The 23,698-nt window shown below is 45.6% G+C and overlaps 1 protein-coding gene and 1 non-coding gene across 2 annotated transcripts in view; both read left to right on the top strand.

Annotated features, from left to right (window-relative positions):
• Positions 1 to 790, top strand: part of PRKCB (protein kinase C beta) — a 289,293-nt gene extending 288,503 nt beyond the window's left edge. The window contains exon 17 of the mRNA XM_040973193.1: positions 132 to 790. Within this exon, the coding sequence (XP_040829127.1) occupies positions 132 to 284 (153 nt within the window). The 3' untranslated portion in view covers positions 285 to 790. The remainder of the gene's footprint in view (positions 1 to 131) is intronic.
• A 20,394-nt stretch (positions 791 to 21,184) lies between these two features.
• Positions 21,185 to 21,311, top strand: LOC121152104. Its single transcript, XR_005883235.1, has one exon. It is a non-coding gene; the product is annotated as a small nucleolar RNA SNORA1 (small nucleolar RNA).
• The last annotated feature ends 2,387 nt before the right edge of the window (positions 21,312 to 23,698 follow it).

Here is a 23,698-nt window from a genome sequence, read left to right as displayed (position 1 = left end):
GTGCTTGGCACAGGGCCCTTTGGAACTCTGCTCCTGAGATGTCCCAGGCCCGCCGGTCACCTGGCGCGTCTTGGCCCAGTTCCCTTCTTCTCTCTTATGCTGTGTTCATGTGTTTGCTTTCCATTTGGCAGAAGGACAAGCGGGACACCTCCAACTTCGACAAAGAGTTCACCAGACAGCCCGTGGAACTGACTCCCACGGATAAGCTCTTCATCATGAACTTGGACCAAAATGAATTTGCCGGCTTCTCTTATACTAACCCAGAGTTTGTCATTAATGTGTAGGTAAATGCGAACCCCATTGTTGAGCCTGGGGTTGCAAGCCTCCAGGCCATGTGTATGTTGCAATTCTAGTCTTCCAGGATCCATGGCGCATAGGCTGGCATTCAACATATGGAGAGCTTCGTCTTCCAGGGCTTCTCTTTGTATGTGTAGCTTGCTAGTTTGTTTTCTACATTTGAAAATGTTTAGTTTAGAGTAAGCGCATTATCCAATAATAGAGGTACAATTTTCCAGACTTCCAGAAAACCCATCCAACGAACAGTGTCGACAAACTACTGTGTCTGATACCAACATGCTTCAGTATTTGTAATTTTTCAAGTCAGAAGCTGATGTTCTCGGTAAACGTTTTTACAGTTATTCTACAGTATCTCCTTTGAATGCTAAGCATGACTGGTATTTTTAAAAGTCGTGAGTAAGCTTTGCAGTAACTGTGAACTCTTGTCTGTTGGAGGACATTTTTTTTGTTTGTTTAAGAATTGATATGATTAAACTGAATTAATATATGCAAACTCTCTTGCCTGTGTGTTCATTTTTAAGGGGACTTCCATCTACAGATTGTAAGCAGTGGCTCCATTGGCTGAGAGTGGCTCAGTGGAGGAGTTGTGTTCCATTTGTACCAGAGTTCTAGCTAATGGATGTCATTATCAATTTTCTCAAAATAGATGTTTTGTATCAATTGCTGGGCTTTCAGATTCTCTTGTGGGGTGGGAGGCGGGAGGGTGGTGGTGGCGGGTTGGGGATCTATAGACATAAACACCAGTCCTAGAGCCTGGCACAGTAGCCTAGCGGCTAAAGTCCTTGCCTTACATGTGCTGGGATCCCATATGGGCGCCAGTTCGCATCCTGGCTGCTTCACTTCCCATCCAGCTCCCTGCCTCTGGCCCGGGAAAGCAGCACAGGATGGCTCAAGTCCTTGGGACCCTGCACCCATGAGGGAGACCCAGAAGAAATTCTAGGCTCCTGGCTTCAGATGGGCTGAGCTCTGGCCATTGCGCCTCCTGGGGGGTGCACCAGTGGATGGAAGATCTTTGTCTCTCCTTCTGTCTGTAAAAATCTGAGTTTCCCGCTCCCGCCGCAAGTGGTGAGCAGAGGAGCACGTGTTTCGCCTAGCAGTTCAGATAGCCACAGCCCATGCCTTGGTGTCTGGGGTCACTTCCCGGCTCGAGTTCCTGGCTCCAGTTTCCCCAGGAGGCTGCAGTGATGCTCACCCCATCCAACCTGACTGCTGTGGGCGTCCAGCCTGTGGACAAGCACGTGAGAGTGTGTATTCTGTCTGTCATCATCTATCTGTACCTGGCTGTCATCACAAACACCTCTCTCTCTCTGTCTCTTGGATAAACCAATACGCTCTTTTTTTTAAAAAGTCAGCAGGAGAGAAAAAGGGGTAGCATTAGAATAGAACTTTTCTGTGGTTTATGAGGCAAGTTAGCTTAACATCTCCCCCCCAACTCTCCCCCCCCCACTCAAACAAACAAACCAACAAAAATAGATGCTAGCTCTTTTCATAAAAGACATGCCCCGCAGAGACCAGGAGACCATGCGAGAGGATGCCGGATGCCTGTCAATGGCATCAGTGTGGGAAGGAGCCCCACCCTCCCCGAGGTGCACTGAGTTCCAGGGTGTGAGCCTTGTACCTCCTCTCTGAATGAAGTCATACTTCTGTTTTCTCTTCCCAAGCTATCGTAAGCCAAGCTGTAGCTCCTGGCCCTATAGCTGTTAAGCTAGTGGGTAGCAGAAAAGAGCAAATTTGTCACACTAAGTACTTTCTAAGACTTTACTGGCTTTATTCATCGGCTTCCTTCGTGGAGGAGCCTCGGTAAGCAGTCTTGGGCAGATACAGGAACCCATCAATCCTGCCTAGTGAGCTCATCCTTGCAGGCTCTGAGATGCTCTGCCAGTTAAAACACTGGCTGAAGCCAACTTCAAGAAGAAACTGTGTGTTCTATGCATCACATTTAGAAAACAAAAATACATGGGTTTCTATGGATGTTTGACAACATATTCCATTTTAGATGGCATTAACGAAGAGCTTCAGCTTTCTCCCTTTTCCTCCAGGCTGGCTTCTCATACTTCCTCCATCTGCTTACCATAAATCCATCTTTCATTTAATAAATATCGAATGCTTACACTGGGCCAGGTCCAGTTCTGCATGTTAACGGTGGTTACAGAGACCTTACAGGATAGTCTGGGACTTTCTGCTCGGGGGACAGGGTGGCTGCAGAAGCACTGGTCTCTTACCTTCTTGGGATTGTGTTCAGTGGGGGAAGAGTGAGGACATTTCTAGAAGTCCTTCATTCTACCCTAAGTCACTCAACCAGGCCACATGGACATTCCGGAGCCAAGGAATGCCTGCGGGGAGAGGCACATGTGGTGCTTTGATGGACGTGGTGTAAGTTATATCAATGTCTACCACTGTGACAGGTTACTGCAAAGATTCATTTCTAAAAAAATAGTTGCTTCATTTATTTGAAAGGAAAAGAGACACATGCACAGATAGAAATACAGAGCCAGACACAGAATTACACTCCCCTAAAAGCCTATAATGGCAGTACTGGGCCAGGCTGAAGCCAGAAGCTAGAAATTCTTTTTTTTTTTTAAGATTTATTTATTTTTATTACAAAGTCAGATATACAGAGAGGAGAAGAAACAGAGAGGAAGACCTTCCATCTGCTGATTCATTCCCTAAGTGGCCGCAATGGTTAGAGCTGAGCCGATCAGGAGCCAGGAGCCAGGAACTTCCTCTAGGTCTCCCACTCGGGTGCAGGATCCCAAGGCATTGGGCAGTCCTCCACTGCTTTCCCAGGCCACAAGCAGGGAGCTGGATGGGAAGAGGAGCTGCCAGGATTAGAACCAGCATCCATATGGAATCCCGGCGCATTCAAGGTGAGGACTTTAGCTGCTAGGCCACGCCACTGGGCCCAGAAACTAGAAATTCAATCTCCCAAGTAGTTAACATCTGTTACTTTCCAGGGTGCGTGCTGGGAGGAATCTGGAGTTGGGAGCAGATTCTGGGGCTGGCCTAGCTGATTGAAGGTCTCTCACGAGGTTGCAGTCAGTCAAACAAGTCCAGGGTTGTAGTCACAGATGAAGCTTCAGCTGGAGAGGGTAAGAATCATTTGCAAACTTCTTCACTTCGGTTAATGCCATGCTCAGCTCCTTACCATCTTGGTGGGGTTCCCTGGACACAGCAGCTGGCGTCCCTTGGGGCAGAGGATTCAAGTGACAATGGCCCATTTAGAAGCCGCATTCCTTTAGTAACCTAATGGAAAAGTGGCGTTCCATCATGTTGCTATTTCTGTTTTAAAGACGGTAAGTTCACTCCATGCTCGTGGAGAAGCGGTTATACAGTTTGAAACTATGGCGAGATGATTGGGTATCATCTTAGAAGCTGTGTGTTACATATATCATGAGCTGCACTTCCATGGCGAGGGAAGGGATACCATTCAAAACACATGGGAATGAGTGAGGGACAGATCTCTGGATAAAAGTTGGGGGCCATTTTTGGCACATAGAATAACAAACCACATGATATATTCTTTTTTAAAAAAGATTATTTGAAAGGCAGAATTGGGGGGAGAGAGAGATGTTCCATCCTATGGATGTTCATCCAAATGAATGCCAGGACAAAGCCATGAGCTAGGAATCCCATATGGGTCCCCGACATGGGTTGCAAAGACATAGTACTTGGACCATCTTCCACCTCTTTCTTAGGAGCATTAGTGGGAAACCAATATAAGTGGAGTCACAATTCCAACCGGTGCTCGTAGAATGCCGGTATCTCAGGCAACAGCTTAACCCACTGCACCACAATACTAGTTCCATCAATTCTTGATAGAGGATCATTTGTATCTATCTCAAAGATTTTTTGGGGTTTACTGATACATGAGAAGCCGACAATGAGAAGGAAAAAGAGGAGTAGTTCGCCTAGCATTGCCTGAGTCTGCCAAGTCTCTATAGCTTGCTAATAATCAAGCTCACTGCCAGCCTGAATTTGACCTTCTGATTAGTTATGGTCCTTCACCTTCAGGGACTCTTAAGTTAGCAGGAAAAGATGAGTTGACAGATACATACACATGATGTAAGTCCATGTCAGTAATCCAATACCGAGGAGCATATGGCTTCAAATTTTATTGGCTTAAATAAAAACACTACCATGTATTTGGCTCACCATGGTATTCTTGTCTGGTCTGGCTGCCCATCCTGATCTCTGATGGATCACCCTGAATCTCCTCAAGCAGCTGGAATGTCAGCTGGTGGCAAGGTCCAGAATGGGCTCAGCCACATGCACAGCAATCAATGGACAGACTGGTCCAGGAAAGCTCCTGGGATTTTTCAGCTTCACTCCAATTGCTCTTGCATCCCAGCAGGCGATGCTGGGCTTCTTCATACATAGCACTTGTAATGATTCCAATAAGAAGCAATGGGAGAGGACTCCAGTACACAGGAATTTTTCCAATCTCTGCTTAGGTCCTGTTTTCTGTTCTCTCATAGGCAAAACTCAAAGGAGGAGGAAAAACGAAGTCAATTCAGCATAGGATAGCAAGTGCTGCAATACTCACATGGCAAAGGTGGGAGAGGGTATGTGGAGGGATGGGAAATTTTGTGGTCAATTTTTGTAGCTACCACCTCATCACCAATCCAATCATCTGTGAATGGCAGGAGAAAACATGAAATGAGATGATGGGAAAGGACTGGTCAAGAATATCCGGGACTTTCTCACAGACTCTTCATCTCAGAATAGAGTTCAAGCTTGCCAACTGGAGTCTAGTTAAAGGCTTATGGCACAGGATCTGCAAACCATTAAGGACAAACTCCATGCACGCAAGCTGAAATTCTGATGAAATATGGAAGGCACACAAAAGACCACCAATGTTGGCTATCAAAAATCTAGCTCTAAAAGCCCCAAACACAAACATCTCAGGCCCTATCTCATTAAGCATTCATATAGGAGATAGCCTTGACCCACATGGAATTCTGCTCATCACTTCCGACACAGCCTGGGCTGGCTCTTGAGGGTGAATCCTCTTTCCAAACACAATAAGGATATGGATTCTAGAGGTCCTGCCCCACAAGCGACCCACCCCCTATTCAATATGGATTTTCTGGTCCCAAGTCAGGCCAGATATCAGGGTAAGATTAAAATGGCATGGGGATAAAAGATGCAAGGACACTTTATTCTTTTGTTTTTCAACCAATTGCTCTTTACAAGATCCAAGAAGGAAATAAATGCATAAGGCTATGCTTTTATAATTTGAAGATGTATACACATATCCCAATAAAGGACTCTTACATAAAATGGATTGAATTTCACAGAGCACTCCTGGATATCTCGTTGTTGAATTAGCTATCTAGGGTTGTTAACAAATGACCTCAACATTTAGCACCTTAGCACAACACAGTTATTATTTCACAGCTTGGGTGGGGCAGGAGTCTGGGCAAAGCTTGAATAGGTTCAGAACTACAGAGTGTCTCAGGAGCTGGGTTGAGCTGTTGGCCAGGGCTATATTCTCACCTGATGGTTCTAAATTCACTCCCACAGTTGTTGTTAGGGTTCAGTTCCCAGTGAGTTTTTGGACTGAGAGTCCCCGTTCTCCACCTCTTAGCATCAGGCTGTTCTCTGTTTCTTGTCAGGTTAACCTTTGCCAAGTTACAGTGCCTGAGTCCATTTTCTGCTTCTGTAACAAAATGCTTGAGGTTTGGAAATTTATCAAGAATAGAAGTGTATTGATCTCCCATTGGTGAAGGCTTGGTAGTTCCAGATTACGGCATCAGTATCTTCTCAGCCTCCAGTGCGGGCCTTCTGGCATGTTACAGGTTCATAAAATGTTGGAAACCATTACGTGGGGAGACAGAGTTAGTGTACTGATTTCTATCTCTCTCCCTCTTCTGTGGAGCCACTAATACCATCCTGGGGACACATCCTCATGATTCACCTAATTCGTGTTAGTTTTCAGTGGCCCCACCTCCCAATATCACTCACATATGAATTTGGGGATTAGAATTCCCAACACATAAACTTTTGGAAAACACATTCAAGCTATAGCTGGCAACTTACTTCATCCAAGTGTTCACTCTAACAAGGCAATATAGTAAGCATACCAGTAAGACAAGAAGTTTCCTTTTTTTCTGTAAACTAATAACAAAAGGACATGATATAATTCTGACTGTATTCAGTTCACAAGGAAGTCACCAGTCCAGCCCACACACAAAGGGAAAAAATTACATAAGTGCACAAATAGGAGGAGACTGTTGTTGGGAGCCTTGTAAAAGGTTGTGCACCAATTGGATGGACTAGGAGGTGTCTTGGCCTAATGCCCAATGAGTATGTTCAGTCTTGACCATTGAGATCAACGGTCTTCCTTAGAAGTCAAGTGCAAGGAAAAGAGGGAACTCTGATCAGCCCTTCTTTGAAAATTCCTGAGCTAATGTGGGTGGATAGACTGACACAATAAATACAGGTGGAAAGAACTTTTGGAATCAAAAGGTGTAGGACCTTGTGAGTAGAACAGAAATGAGTCCACAAGATGAAAGAGCCCTTGGTTTCAAAACAGAGGGGTCTGCTTGAATCTGAAAATGTGATCTGTTTCCGATTCACATCTCCACTCCCAATAAAGCAGCATAAAACTACCAGGGAACTTTAATGGAGGATCCCCTGAAGTTGTCTGATTCCCCCAAGGGCTTGCTCAGGAAACCCTACTAGTTCAAAATGGGTAGAAGAAGGAGATGAGCAACCAAGAAATAGTTGGAAAGAAGAAAACTCTGGAGAGAGGAACAATCACAAATATTGCCAGAGCTCATCCTTATCATGACAGCACTCAAAGATGGACCTGAGTGCAAGTTGCTCGTTGTCACTCTACAAGGGCTGAAGGATTTGAGTTCCTGCCACTCGCATGGGAGAACTGGATTGAATTCTAGGCTCTTGGCTTTGATCTGGCAGCACTGGGGGAGGGGATGAACCAGTAAATCAGAGTTCTAATGCTTTTTCTCTGTCTATCCCCCTCACTGCCCCAATAAATAATTTAAAATTTAAAAATACACAACCTATGTGCCTAAAGAATGGCAATCACCACTGACATAGAGATATGGTCAAGAGGTGAGGATGAGCCTGGTGTAGAACCTGATGAGAAGCCCAACATTGCTCTGAGCCAAGCAACAAATGACTGTAAACTACAAAGCTTCAAACACAGAAGTCTATTGCCTTAGAATTCTGCAAGTCATACATCCAAAAGCAATCTTTCTCCATCAGAATCAAGCTGAGTCCTTTCAGGGGCTAGAGGAGAGAATTTATTCCTTTGCCTTTTTTTTAGCTTCTGGAGAAGGGGCAAGCAGCTTCCTTTCATCTTGGAAGCCTGTAACTTCGGCCTCTGCTGGCATTATCACAGGTGTTTTTCTATCTGGGCTCCTCCTGTGTACCCCGATGGTGCTGGGCCCACTCAGAGAACCCTGGATTAACTCCTGTTCTTTCATTACCAAGTCCCTTTGGCCACTTAAGGCTTCAGGGATTGGGAGGTCCTGTTGTCTGTCTCCCCAAAGAGCATGTAAGCAAAGGATTTCTATGACCTTGTTTAGCTTAGAGAACCTAATTTGCAGGGGTAAGGTGGGGAGGGGGAAGCTGAAAGGTCAATGGAGAGCATGGCAATAGAGCAGATGACTTAATCCATGTCCTGCTTGCAGATGCAACGAGAGCAGGTGACATCCGGCTGAGCTATTATTGCTCCTGACTCCCCACTGGGTGCTCTTCCAACCACCCATGTTGGTGGATTGGAAGTGAAACAGCTGAGCTCCAACCAGCAATCTTCTCAGGGATGTCAACATCACAGGCAGCGGCTTGGCCTACTGAGTCACCATGTCAGCCCCCAATGTTCCCTTAATTTGAGAAAATAACCTTTAATGAGATAACTAAATGGAGGACCTCAAGATGAAGACTGCCTTGAATGACATGGGTGAGCCATCACAAGCACCCTTCCAAGGGAAGAGGCCAAGAGAGACAGACAGACTCGTAGAGGAGAGGTGATGAAAAGACAAAGCTGACAGTGCAATGACAACTGGCCTCAGAATGAGAATGAGACAGCTTCCAGAAGGCAGAAAAGACAAGGAGTGGACGGATCCTTTGCAGAGTCCCCAGGGAGGGCAAGGCAGGTTGGCTCCACGAATCATGTGCTGAGAGTATACTTCCATGTAGTTTCCAGTTTCCCAATCTTTTATTGGCTTGCTAACCTGCCCAGGGAAAGTGACATTCCCAGTGTGAATCCCATGGTAGCTCAGCATCCAGCCAGCTGCTGGCAGACTGGCCCAGCTGGGAGTCCATAACCAAGACCCCTGATACAAGTATGCCCAAGAAGGCGCAGCCAGGGATGGAGACTCCTACTCATTGGATGCTAACAAGGTCACTCGGACCCCCTGGAATGGACCTGGGCCCCAACTCCTTCCTTGTTGGCACCACTCATGCCAGCAGGAGCAAGGAGCAGTGGCCCAGGGCGCAGCACCCTCGTGCAGCTTCGTGCATTGCATTGTGCGCCTCAGGCCTGAGGACAGCTTGCCTCCCCCTCGCCACACACCCACCTGGGGTTGGCGCACAACTCCTTTTTGTCTGCTGCTGCAGAGTGGTGGAAAGCTACAGAGAATGGACAAAACTCGCAGACCATCTGTTCATCTTCTGTGTTTTGTGAATTTATTTTCAAATGGTAAGCGTTTGATACCAGTCATCAGGCATCGTCTCCAAACCTACCATTTAGGGCAAAGACTTTCTCCTAAAAAGCCACGAAAACCACTCAGGGATCAGAGCTGCTCCAGGATCGCTATTTTTGAAACAACATCTTCAAATATTATCCTATCATTTTATAACCGAAAAAGGGAAATGAGATGTCTTGTTTCTATCATGCAGATTTCAGGCAGGAAAACTTGTCAAAGTCTTGATGAAGAGCTGGGCAGGAACTAGAGGAATTTTACCCAAAAAAAAAAAAAAAGTGTATGCATATCTCTTTTTTAAATTGAAAAGCAAAGAGATGGAGACAGGTCTCTATCTACCTAGTCATTCCTCCAATGCTTACAACCTGCTGGGGCTGGGGCTAAGGCTGGGGCTGGGGCTGGCAGAAGCCAGATGCCCAGAACTCTGTCTGGATCTCACATATGGGTGGCAAAGACCCAAGTCCTTGAGTGCTCAAGGTGAACATTAGCAGGAAGCTGGAATCTAAAATAGAGCCGGGACTCAAATGACACACTGATAGAGTATAAAGGGCTTCCCCAGCTGAGCTAAATGCCCACTGTGCTAAAAGCCTGCAGCAAGAATTATTTTCTTTCTTTTTTTAATCAAGAAAGAATCAACTCTAAGGATGTGAGCTTATTGGAAACTCCTGGCCATGGTGAGATTTTCACATTCATCCCGGAGGAGCACAGGTGACACATACAAGGTGAAGCCCCTTCAGTTTAGGAAGGCGTCAGCATGGTGAAAAGGTGAGCACAATTGATCACTTACGGTGGTTCAGGAAGGGATGTGCCTGTGTTGCTGAGGACAAACAGTAGGCGCTAACCTCAGGGGACAGGTTTTGTCCTCCATGGTCCTGCAGCTTACAGTTTGGGAAGTGGGTGGGCAGGAGAAGCTCCGGGGTGGGAGGAGACACTCACTCCAAATTCCACAACTTCTAGAAGAAGCTTGACTCCTGGCTAAGTCTCTGTGTGTGCCATCAGAGTTGACTCTAGGGATGCTGGGGACAACAGAGGAGCTTAGCTAATTCTCTATATCCTACCCATATGCATCCACAAGCAAACCCTCTTGGCCAATGTCACAGTGAGGGCTAAAGATGGAGACCCTGGAAGACGTTCCTGTTTCATTCACACAACTGCAGAACTCAATCACCCACCTAAGAGTAAAGGGGCTGCTTCAGCCTGCTGAGAGCCCAGTCTTCGCAGTCACAGGGTTTCCCTCTCACATGGACCCCATCCCACCTGCGTAACTTTAGGAAGTTACCTGGGCTTTGGATGAAGGCAATCATGACATGGCAAAAGGTAGAAGGGTAAGTGAGTGCAGGGCAACCAAGAGATGAGCACAAGGAGCTGGCCGGCTGGGTAGCAACCCACTGTCATGGTGACTAGACCAGTCCTGCCAAGGGGCTGCCTTAGCCATCACTCCTCAATGCCAGGACCATGTTCCAACTATGCAATTACCTAGCCCACCCACGTCTTATCTGAAAATGGGGCATCAATGCTCCTGCTCCTTCAGAGTGTAGAAATTGACACCTTGCATGTTTTATTTCTGTGTTTACTATTATTATTATTATTATTATTATTATTTATCATTACAAGAACCAGACAAGTAAGGGAAGAGCATGAACCATTCCAGCAGGGGTTATCTCAAGAGTTTTATGAATCAAGAGTTCTTTAAAAAAAAAAAAACAACTTTAGAATTAAGTATTTGAGAGGTAGAAAGAGAAATAGAAACACACAGAAAATAAGGAGGGAGACAGAGATGGTAGAGGGGGATGGAGAGCACCCCCATTCTCTGGTCCCCAGATGCCACATTCCCTGCGGAGCTAAAGCAAGGAGCGAGGAGTTCAAGTCTCCCACATGGTGATGAATCCAGTCACTTGAGCCATTACCATTGTCTCCCAGGGTCTGCTTTAGCAGGAAGCTGGAGTTAGAAGTCAAAACTGGGAATTGAACCTGGAAACTCTAGGGTGGCACCTGGGTGTCTCAACAAATATCTTCGCCACTAGGCTAACCACTCACCCAAATCAAGAGTCATGCCCTAGAGAGTACCTTCATGTTCGAAGTGGGCAGCCACTGGGGTGTCCCCTCCAAGCGACAGCAACCAAGGAGGCAGCAAACTGCTCTATCTTTAGCCCTTCCACAAGAGAACCAGGGAAGGCAGATTTTTATATAAAATGTCATGGTTTTAAAATATGGGTCACTTATTCTAATTTTTTAAAATTCTAGAATGTGAAAATAAGATACATCCACAGACATGTCTATCTGGTAGGCTACAAGCTTGAAACCTCTAATTTACAAGATCAGCAGGCAAGCATTTTCAGCTCTTTTTATGGAATTGTAAAGGTCTTCAGGGGTGTTCCATTTACAGGCTATATTATCTGGACATTATCATTTATAACATAATGACTTAACACGATGAGTCAAGTCCTATCCCTCGTGATAATAAACTAAGAATTAGATACTACCACTTTTGCCATCTCACAGTTGAAGAGACTGAACTCAAGATAAAACAGCAGGTGGTGGAGCCAGAATACAAGCTGCCTTTAGAAAAACTATGATTAATCATTTTTTTTCTTAAAAAAATGATAAGCCCATGAAATGCTGGCATGGACAGAGCTGTCTCTGAGATGTGTATTCCAAAGGGTGTGCATTACTGCATGATGCTGGGTTCAGCAGGGCCACAGTGGAGAAGCCATCAGAACTCACAGAGCCTTGCCCCACACACAGAGCAGGTTGTGTCCACAGCACGTCAATGCTTGGCCATTGACCTGGCATGGCATGAAACACCAAAAGGATGCTGTTTAATCCTCACTCTGAGTCATCCATTTACTGCATCAATATTAACTTACTTCATTCGCTATGATAGGCAGTCATTCCACCCTCTCTATTGTAGGTGGAGCCACATGTCCAGGCCTGCACAGCCAGTAGCAGGCTCGGACTCCTGGTACCCTGAGTCTGTGCCTTAACTACTGCATTGTATTTGTATTTCAGTTGGGAACATTAATTACCTGAGACTATCCCAACTCTATAAAATGCCCAGGAGCAAGAGAGAATGCCAAGAAGGGAGAGTTTTTAATTAAGTTATGGCCCAAACTGAACATTTTAAAGGAAATGCTGCTAATTTCTGTTGAATTACAACTGTGTTCCCACCAGCATTGGACTCATTTTTAACCTAGCCTAAAGTTTAGGCCCTGGGTAGCACTAGTAAGTCTATTTTACAGATGAGAAAACTGAGTCTTGGAAATACTAGGTAATTGGACAGGGATCCCTCCATGCTGGGTGGCCTGGCCAGGGCTCCATGGCAGGTGGCCCATTGGACTACAAGGCTTGCACATGCTTCAGTCTTACTTTCAGGTGCTCAGGTGGTTAATTCTTCCAGCATAGCTTGTGTTAAGAGAAGTGAACTAAATAGAAATAAAGTCTGATTGCAACTCAACTCTGTGGAAAACTTCCACATGGAAGGAGTGTCCAAAACCAAGTCCTCATGATGAGACAGAGCCTGTGGGGTCAGGGTTTAGGCTACAGCCTCACCAGGAGCACCTCCCTGACACTCCCTGGGTCCCAGCCTCAGACACCTGTGATATCTCCCACCCCTGGCTCAAGGTAAATTTCCTTTAGGTATGCATCCATCTAACCTTCACAGTAAGCTAGTGTGTTGGACCAAAGGGATAAAACCCACCTCAAGTTGAAATCATTACAAGTAAGATTTGTTTGGGTAACTAAGGGGGCTTCAGGTATAGATGGGTCCAGGAATTCACACAGTATCAGAACACTGCCTGTCTCCACTCGCATCGGAATTTTGTATCTGGACTCATTTTGTTTAGTGGCCCCCAGAAATTCCAGTCACTATCCACGGGTGGTGAAAGGAGAGATTTTTTTTTAATAGTTTCTACAAAAATTCTGGGACTGGAAACCAGCGTTGTTAATTAAGTTCCTGCCCGCAATACCAACATCCTACATAGCTGCCAGTTCAAGTCCTGGTTGCTTTACTTCTGATCCAGTTCCCTGTTAATGTGCCTGGGGAAACAGTAGAGAATGGCCTGGGGCTCCTGTGCTGATGTGGGAGTCCTGAAAGAACCTTGGTGGCTCCTGGCTTCAGCCTGGCACAGCCCCCAGCTATTTGGCAATTTGGAGGTGAACCGGCAGATGGAAGTCTCTCTTTCTCTCCCTCTCTCCTCCTCTTCCACTCTCTATAACGCTGCCTTTCAAACAATTAAGAAAATATTAATAAAAACAAAACTGAAAACAAAAAGATTCTGGGACTGAGTTTCACTATCTCCGCTGTAATATCTACATGTAACTTAAATATCTTGACCAGAAATAAATGCCAGCTCTGCCAAGCATAATCCACGTGTTCACCTCTGGGAGTAGAGTGAAGGTAAGAGACCGTTCTTTTGAGTCACATCAAACATGTGTTAAAGAAGGAAGGAGAGTGGGCTTTGGGAAGACAAGAATGACAGGATCTTTTGAAAAAATTATTTTGAGGGCCCAGCGGCGTGGCCTAGTGGCTTAAGTCCTCGCCTTGAATGCGCTGGGATCCCATATGGGCACTGGTTCTAATCCCGGCGGCCCCGCTTCCCATCCAGCTCCCTGTATGTGGCCTACTCCATCGCAACACTAGCCCCATCAAGTGTCTTCTCATGGTCAGCATAGAAAGTCAACTGAGATAGCAGAGACCGCCCCTTTTGTTCCAGGGGCCTTCGCTGACTCACTACAAATGAAGGGTGTCAGGACCTCTGAAACCTTTAGGAAAAGTAGGGGTTCTTGTAGGCAACAAAACACCCGACAGTGGGTCATATCTATCACAGCTGTGGATGCTGGGCACTAGCACCTGCTCAGCTTCTGCTAAGGCCCTTCTGACAATATCACAGCCCTGACGGAAGGCATCACAAGGGAGACAGAGCAGTGTGCCAGCTCAAACCTCCCTTCTCGTGAAGTTACTAGTGCCATCATGGGGCCTCATTCTCCTGACCTCAACTAATCCTAATTACCTCCCAGGGGCCCACTTCCAACTACCATTCACCTATGAAGTTGGGAATTCAGGTTTCTAACACATGAGCTTTGGGGGACACATTAAAGCCATAGCAAGCAATAAAGTTCTTTGCTAGCATAAGTAGGACACATTTCCCTTTCCAGAAAGAGCGTGTCAGTGTTTCTCTGGGATACTACGTACTTTGCATTCTTGGTCACAATAGTTGAGGTGGGGCTAACTCTACTCAAGGCTTCAGACATGAGGCTGTGACATGAGGCCAGCTTACACCGCTGGCACAGTTGGTTCTCAGATGATGATGTGATTCAGTTCTTTCCGGAATCAGCATACCCTTGGCAGAAAATAAAAATTTAAAAGCTATTGGGGACGAAAGGCTTTCGCTTTCCAACTGGGGTTGGTGAGAGAGTGGGTTGTTGACTGGAAATTGCTGGAAACCATTTTCCTATCCCAAGGAAGAAAGGAGAATCAGGTTTATAGGCAGAGTCTGAGCCCACGGACCCAGGCACATCTGCATTTCTCAACTTGTAGAGCCACCACTCCACGGCTGTGCTTTTCTCTCCACTCCGCCTTGAATTCATTCAAGTTGAAATGTGTTTTCTGTCACCTGCAACCACAACCCACCTAAGTGACACGCTCTGGATTCAAACATCAGCTCTGACATTGTTGCAAGTCGTGTCATTTTGAACAAGTCAGTCAGCTCCTGTGATCTTTAGCTGCCTTTTCTGCAAAGCAGAGTTATCTTTTTTGTAGAGCTTCCAAAAAACAGTAATTGAGGTGAGAGCAAATTAATACTTAGTGCAGTGTGGGCCCCTTCCACAAGAGTTGCATTGCCATTGTGACAGCAAGGAAAGCACAAAGCAGGTAGGATGCAACCCAGACTGGAATGTCTACAAGGAAAGCAGATCGAACACAGGAAATAGGAAGTGTTGGAGATAACTGGAAGACAAATGCCCAATTCAGAAGCATCCAGACTTTAAAATTTAAATTCTCATGGAGGAACGAAAAAACAAACACGAGAGCTGCTGGCTTGCCAACCCTGCAGAACAACTGAAATATTCATGCTTTAGGGGAGACCACAGCTATGAGTCGCGAGGTGCAGATGCTCAGTTTCCGGTGTTCCCATGAGCCGGAATTCTAAAGAAAGGAAAATCAGGATGCCCCCCATTCTTTTCTGCCTCATGCCATACACCTAACAATGCACCTTCTCAAAGTCAGAGAACTGAAGGGTCTTGGAGTCCGTGACTCTCCTTGAATTTCAAATTTGAACACGACCATTCTTATTTTTCATCTTCCCTTCTTCTCTTAGTTTATGCCTTCAAGCAGCTTTTCTGGGGAAAGAGTGTTTGCGCCCACACTGGCAGATCTGAGTGCCTGACCACGCGCCGGCTGCGATGAGGTTGTTGCTATGCCCAGCCACCCCAGCAGCCGGGAAGCCAGCCTGGCAGGGACTCATTGCAGAGCTGTAGACACTACCAGGAGCTTGGAAGTCATCTCCCACAGGTGACCCTGCTGGAAACAAGACACCCTCCAGGTGTGCTCATTCTTTTGAAATAAGGTATATGTTTGGTGAGAACACCTGCAAAGAGAAGAACTCAGAGAGAGGAACTGGCATTTCCAACAGGTCATTGCCATGTACTAAATGCTTCCTGTGCTGTCACAGCCACTCTACACAGAAGGAAAGCTTAGCAAGATCATGGAGGTTGTCTTGACTCACAAGGACAATCGATGAAAGACCCAGCCCTGAACCTTGCTGGGTATAAATCCCAAACTCCAAATTAATCATCATTCTGAATGCCTATGTTGAGAATGTATAGATGGGCTGACATGAATAATCCCAGTTATTTTTCCTAAGCATGGAAGAATCATCAGTTCCATTCATCAGTTTACTCTCCTTACAACGCGTCCGTTTAGTCTCTAGTACTGTGATTGTCTTTCAACACGTCCACACATTCTTTTACTCCTCCCCTGGAATACGGAGCAGCTTCGCCTTGAGATTTTGAAGTTTAGGGAAGGAAGGAAGGCAAAGCCGTAGAGCTATCACCTGACCCCATGTCTGCTCATCCTTGGAACCCAGCTTTCATGATCCAAAAAAGCCAATGTCACACAGAAGTCACCAGTATCAGACCTCTTCCTCTGAAAACCCTTGCTGAGGTCACAACTACCAGACATGCAAGTGGGGAAACCCCAGAGATGACGCTCATCCCAGCCACCGTCCATCTGCAGCCAGTGAGGGTTTCTGGATTGAGCCCCATCTGTTCTCAGAATCTTGGGAGACGGTAACAAATGATTACTGTTAGGAGCAGTTAGCATGAATTCATTCCTGTAAGGAAAGGCCTACCTTCAGGTCCTGGAATATTGCAAAAATTAAATTACAAGCGAGCTGCTTGACTTCCTGCTGAGTAGACTTCACCCACATGAAACTTTGTCTGGGAAACCTTCCCCCGGCCTTTCTGATCATGCTCTTACATTTGCACAATCAAGAGGAGGAGAATGACAATGGCCATGATGTGGTGGTGCTTCATGCTACCGTTTCCTGAGATCTTTGAATGTGCCATACAGAGAATTAAAAGGACTTTGCTTGCATGGCTCCACTTTCTTTTTCTCAAAACAGTTCTGTGGGGGTGTTGTAGCAGAGTTCAAGGAGTTAAATAGTCCAGATGCAACAAGGGTAGGGTTTTCATTGGTTCACAGATTCAAGGCATTTATGGTACCCCTAACAGTGCTGCTTGCTGTGCCAGGCCCTAAGAACTCCGTGTCATGGGTGTTTTTATGCTGTCACCTTATGGGTGACAAATGCGTTAGTCTTCTCAGTTTTCTCTAGCGAGATGCCAGATTGTGATTTTAACAACAGTAATTTCGAGGAGGGCATTTGATGTTCAGTTAAGGTGCCACTTGAGTTGCCTGGTTCTAGTACAAACCCCTGCACTCCCACTCCAGTTTGCTCACTAATGTGCAACATGGAACAAAGTCGATGATAGTTAATGGACTTGGGTACTTGCTGCCCATGTGGCAGACTCAAAGTGGGCTTCCTGGCTTCAATTTGGCCCAGGTGTAGCTGTTCTGGGCATTTAGGGAATGAAGCAATCTGCCTTTCAAATAATATGAAAATAAAGAAATAAATACATTTCTGAACATGCAATAGGAATTTGTTTTCTCAGTTCCAGAGACCAGAGGTTCAAGATCAAGATGTTGGCTAACGTGTTTTCCCAGTGAGGGCTCTGTGTCCAGCTTACAGATGCCCAGCTTACCATATTTCATGTGATGAAGATAGAACATTCTCATTACACTTCCTCTTATAAAGACACTAATTCCATCACAGGGACCTCACACGACTTCATCTAAACCTCCAACTATGTATGCGCTGGCATACATATTTGGTTGGAGGACCACCCTTGTTCAGACCACGGTAATAAAGAGCAGTATTGCTAATGTGATTCTTGCTGGGATTAAATGCAGTGACCAGGTTCATGGTCATTAAGGACTGCTTTCTTTTCTGGGGTCAGCCACTGCCTCGCTGAGGAAATGACCTTGTTAAGGGACTTAGTGTAAAGTCCCTTAGCATCAGGTGTTCTTGGAGAGCGTCTCAGACAGCAGAAAGCCCGAGAGGAAAGCTGACAATCAGAGCAGGGATGAACACCTGCAAGAACCCAGCAAAGGCAGGGGTGCATGAAAGTGAACAAAAAAATACAGATGATGAAATAAAATCAAAGAGGGAGGCTGCAGACAGACACCACAGGGGCTTGTTGGTCAAGGTGAAGAATGTGGATGTTAAAAATTGGAAAATTTTAAAAATATACAGTAGGGACATGATTCAGTCAACTTCTAAAAATGGTCCTTTCTCAAAGTTCCAGGGATCAGATAAAGGTGGATGGGAGATGTGCTTCAGTGCTGATGGAGGGTCGTATGGTTCCATTCAGCTGAACAGGCAGTTCCCAGGATCAGGAGGTGAGCTTGCTTTCTCTCGGTCCAAAGCTGTGTGGGTCCTGAAGTGCTCAGCTTCCTGCGCCAGCAGCTGCAGGCCAGCAGGGCAGCAAAGCAAGTGAACCAGAGCAACACGGTTCTGAGCGAAGGAAGGGTGAGTAGGTGGGCCCTTGGAAAGATGAAGGCAGTCGTCAAGGCTTCCATTCACTCATCCAGATCTCCGCTAATGCACCTGGGAAAGTAGCAGAGGATGGCCCAAGTGGTTGGGTTCCTGTGTCCACACGGGAGACCCCAAGAAGCTCATGGCTTCTGATTTTGGTCTGTCCCAGCCCCAGTAGTTGTGGCCATTTGAGGAGTGAACCAGCATATGGAAGACCTCTCTCTGTCTGTCTGTATGTGACTGTAACTCTACTTTTCAAACAAATACAACTTTTTATAAAGGAAAGGAGAAGGAAATTAAATGACAAATATTCTGATGCAAGAATTTAGAAAAGAAGGTAATGATACAATGTGGAGCTGCTAGAAAATCTAGATGAAATTTTCAATGCTTTTCTTCAAAATAACTATTGAACACTGAGTCAGGGTGTGACATAATGTGAAAAACCAAGCAGAGTGATGGAGACGGCAGGCTTTGTGTCAGAAGGATGTAGTTTCAATCCCCGTCTTTGCCACTTGCCAGCTGTATGAACTCAGGAATGCTCAATTTCCTGCCTTCTAGAACAAGCATCAAAAGAGGTAGCTGCAATTAGAAGCATACAGATCATATATAAAGAAATAATAAAAGGTCACCAAGAGAATTTACTGGAAGATTGAATACGCAAAATCAAAGAATGACTATTGAATGATATAATTCCTTTCTAAAGAAATACATAGATTTCTAATGAAAAAAAAATATCCCTCCCAATTAGTTTAATTTTGTGATATTTGTTTTCCTTTGATGGGAGGATTTGACAAAGTGACTCTAAAATTCACCTGGAAGACTGAATAGGCAAAGCAACCAAGAGCAATTTGAGACTGAGACTGATTAGGGAACGTTCTGAATATAAATGTTAAAAAGGGACTGTAATGTTTCCTAGATTAAAATAGCAAGGTACATAAATATTGTAGCACAGATCAATATGATCTATGTTACAGTGATTACAAGAGTCCATGCACTGGAGCAGATAGCCCCGAGACAATCTTTTCCACACTTGATTTTATCCAATCGTGGTAGTGAAGAAAGAGAAAAGACTTGGCAAATGATGCAGAGACAATGAATTAATATGTGAGAATAAATAAAACAAAATTAAATCTTCAAACTATACATCAGTGTGAACTCCAGATTGATGAAAGACTGGGAAGTCATTAAAAAGTTCATTAAAACTAACAATTCAACATTCTGACAAGTGAGCACTTGCACACAGGTATCCGACCTGTGACTCTACTTCCCTGGGTTCCCCTGTTTCATATTCATATATATGTAGACATCCATACATGAATTTAAGTCCTGGATGTACAAGCAGAGATATACACCTGCTTGCATGCACACACACACAAGTAGTCCCCCCAGCCATGGGTTCAGATACTCACAGTCGACTGTCCCCTAGGATTGTCTCATGTCATCACAAGAACGAAGAGTAGACTATAAAGATATTCTGAGCCCACGGGAGACCACATTCCTACAACACCTGTCACTGCACATTGTGTAATTTTTGTCTTTTTAAAGTAGTTATCATTCAACTCTCTGAGTCTAACCTGTAAGTTAAACTTTATCACTGGTGTGTGTGTGTGTGTGTCTAGGGAAAAACAGACTAGAAATGAGAACACTCTTCTTCATGGTTTCAGGCATCCGTGGGGGTCCCAAGGAGACACTGTGCTGGAAATGAAGCTGTGTCTGATTCAGTGATGGAAGCTGCCATCCATATACTTGAGACCTTAAAATATTTATACTTAATGCAATGTGGATGAGGCAAAATTCTAAAATGGACCTTTGGTGGGTACATAGGGCCAATCCAGGAAACCAACCAACCAACCAACCAACCTCAGTTAGTGTAAGAAAGATGTGTTGGGTTACAGAGAAAGAAATCATCACCAAGAATAAAAGAGCGGGTGGGGGTGATAATTTAGCCAATTTTGATGGAATTGTGCTGTTATAAGACAACATACATAGGCCAAAAAAATGAAGAGGAGCGTCAGGATACAGAAGGTGTTCAGTGACTCTGTGTGGGGTGTTAGGAAAGAATACAGAACTTCTGGTGTCTGGCTGTGTGAAGTGGGGGAATAGAAAAAAAAGGCATAACCTCTGGGATCCAACCTGGGTTTCAACAGCGACAAGTGACCTTAAATCGCTGTGATTTTAGCCAAACTCCTGGTTAAATTATTCTCCTTAACAAAAATCAGACACTCTAGCCTTTATGGAGTTCCCTTTCCGAGGAGCAGTGGGAGCAGACAAAACAAGCAAATGGGGGGCCAGCACCATGGGGACAGCAAGCTAAACTTCTGCCTGCAGCACTGGCAGCCCATATGGGCACAGGTTCCTGTCCCAGCTGCTCCATTTCCCATCCAGCTCCCTGTCTGTGGCCTGGGAAATCAACACGTGATGGTCCAAAACCTTGAGACATTGAAGAAGCTGCCGGTTGTGGATCGACTCACCTCAGGCCACTGTGGCCATTTTAGGAAGTGAACTGGCAGATGGAAGATCTCTCTCTGCAACTCTGCATTCCAAAAAAAAAAAAAAATTCTTTTCAAAATATTTAAAAAAAATCTTTTAAAAAAGGAAAAAACAAAAAGCAAGAAACAAGCACGCTGCACCAAAGGAGAGATATGCCGCTCTCCGCTGACCCATTCCTAGTAGGGATTGTAGGTCCACGGCCAGGTTTAACAAGAGTGAATTGTGAACTGAGGTGGGCTGAGTGAGAGACTGCTGGGCAAGTTCTTCCGCTCCACGTGCAGAAGACGGCAGCGGCCGGCGACCTCCACAACAAGTACTGGCATCACGGAAAAAAATGATTTCTCTGAAGAGACCATTACCTAAGTCCATCTTTCCAGGCCATTTTCCTGAACCACCTGGGGTCAGTCTGGAGGCAAACCAATCAAGTAACAGGAAGATTTTCATCTTTTCCCTCAGTCTGAGCACGTCTCAGATGATATGGTAAAGGAAGAGTGGACTATTTTGAACAAATCCTTCATTCATTGCTGCAGCAAAAACTTGCCAAATGGCAAGCATTATTATACATTGGAGGCTTGGAGCAATAAATAAAATAGAAATATTTTCTGCCCTTCCAGAACTTTGGAGAGCACAGAAATGAGCTGCGTGAGAATGAACGCTGTGAATCGTCGTGTCCAACAAAGTCACTGTGGCTGAATGGAGTTGCAGGTTATGCGTCCATCACAGTAAATAAACGGCAGTGCTGACAATGAGACCTGTAGCATTTTTGCTTTTTTTTTTTTAAAAGAGAAATTTTAAAAATGGCCAACAGGAAGAATGCAGGGTCTTCTGCTCAGTTTCCACGTCAGGAGCTGTAGTTTGATCATCAGGATTAGCTAGTCCAGTATGGAAGCTTGACCCTGTCGTAGACTGGTCCCCGATGGTTCCAGTAGGGAGGACAAGGTAAGGGGGCATGGAAATGAAACCGATTGGCACAGGTCCACAACTCACGGCTGTTTGTGGACCCAGGGCTGCTCATGCATTCACATCTCTGTCCACTTTTCTACAGGCTTGAAAAGGTTTCTTAATGATAAGAGCTTCAAAGTTTAAGTCAAACTCAGAGCTATAATCTCACACTCATTTCGAAGCCTTTCTTTCCACTGGTCCCAGCTTTACTTGCAGGTTGAAGATCTCTCCATGGGAGAAGGAGCAGTCTGTCAGAGCCATGATCTTCTTCCCCTCCTACTCCAGTGGCTGAGATGGAGGTGGGGGCTTGGGAATGGTGATGGTCAACAGTAAGAGGGGACAGTTGGGGCCAGTGTTGTGGCACAGTAAGTTAAACTACCTCTTGCTACTCATCCCACATCAGAGCACTTATGAACCACAACCGTTCTACTTCTGAACCAGCTTCCTGTTAATGTGTCTGGAAAGGAAAATAGAAGATGGCCCAACTGCCTGAGTTCCTGTCACCCACGTACTGGCTCCCAGCTTCTTTCAGCCTGGCCTAAACTTAGCTGTTGCAGCCACTTGGGGAGTGAATTAGTGGCTGATCTCTCTCTCTCTCCCCCTTCTCTCTCTCGCCTGCTTCTACCTGCCTTTAAATAAATAAATAAGTAAATAAATCCCTTTCAAAAACAGAAGTGACACTCTTCCCACTTAGATGGCACCGTCGGCAGTTTTACTTTCATCCTTCAGCTTGTAGCACAGCTAGCGTCCTGATGTTGTTCTTTCCTGGCCAGAGTTACAAGACCACTGGAACCCAGTTCCTCTCCTCCGGACCACGTGGTAGTCAGTGCCTCTTTGCTACCTCCCCCCCAGGGGCGGGGCAGAGACTGCCTTCTGGATGCGCTGTTTGCCTGGGTCACACTGTAGAGCTGTCCCAGCCATCCCATCTCCCCAGTCTCCATGTCCCAGAGTTCACGTGTGTCCCCCATACCCAGACAGCACTCATTTCTCCCTGGTACTCCTCCATAGTGGTCTGCTCCGACAGCTGCTTTGCTCCAGATGCCGACCTAGAGAATCTGACAGTGCAGCCGGCCTCTTTCCTCTTGCAGGTGTCTTGCCAATGAGCTGTCTTCTCCTTGGCTTGATGGGGAACAAGCTTCTTACTTACCTAGGCCTCATTGGCAATGAGGGTGGCAGGCTCTGTTTGAGCAGCTCTCTTTAGGCTCTGGGGAGTCACTTGGCAGCAACCTGGCTCTTGCGTGGGAATATTTCATCCTCACTGTTCTCAGCTTGGAGACATTGGCCACTGTTCTAGGCCAACAGGAAAAGCCCCACATGACCTCCTGTTTCTCTGTCCGTTGGAGAACTTTCACAGTGACTTTAATGCTCTTAATCATCTATTAAGGTATTTCTCTCATCTTTCTATAAAGGCCCCTTTTGCATCTCTCATCACCTCTTGGGCCATTTTGTTTTCCTCGTGCCTGAAGTCGCAGTGAAACTGATGAACCACATAGTCGTCGGCCATTTGTTATTCTGAAGGTGGCAGATTAAAACAAATCTCATTAAGAGAGCCAGCTTCTCTGGCATCATAGTTTTATTTATAGCTGCAAGCCTGACATTTATCGAGCACTTAATACGTGCCTGGCCCTGGGTTAAGCACTTATGTGTATTATCATATGCAATCCTCATTATGAAATAGGAAGTTCCTATTGGATGGAGACAGGCCCTATGGCTAACCCTAATTTATTTATGAGTCTAGAGTGACTCAGAAAGGCGAAGTCATTTTCTCAAGGTCACACAGCAAGGGGATTGGACTTGAACCCCACCCAGTGTCACCTTCAGTCTTGTCTTCTCCACTAGTAACTGCTGAGTAACCAGTACCGAGCCTGGCACAGGTTCAGGATGCTCCCTCCCCAGATGCATTTGGATTAGAAGCTGAATGAAGATTCTTTCTAATGATTCTGGTGAAGTTTCTGCAGGGCATCCTCTGAGGGTCTTTACCCTGAGATGGCTGTCTGTGGTCAGGTCTGGAAGAAAAGCCAGTTCCTTGCCCCCCTCACTCTGGCACCTCAGCCTTCTGGGTGGGAAGTAAAATGCACTCTCTGTAGAAACTTGGCACCTTAGGGCTATGATCTGCTGTGATTTCGATTCCTTGGCGCGGGACCCAGGCATCACTGTACCACTAACCTCCCCGCCTCCCTCCAAATCTGATCATGTTACTCCCATGCA

This window comes from Ochotona curzoniae, unplaced genomic scaffold, assembly GCF_017591425.1.
Source record: "Ochotona curzoniae isolate NIBS_2020 unplaced genomic scaffold, NIBS_Ocur_1.0 contig_2321, whole genome shotgun sequence".
Taxonomy (NCBI): Eukaryota; Metazoa; Chordata; class Mammalia; order Lagomorpha; family Ochotonidae; genus Ochotona; species Ochotona curzoniae.
This window is presented reverse-complemented; position numbering and strand designations above follow the sequence as displayed.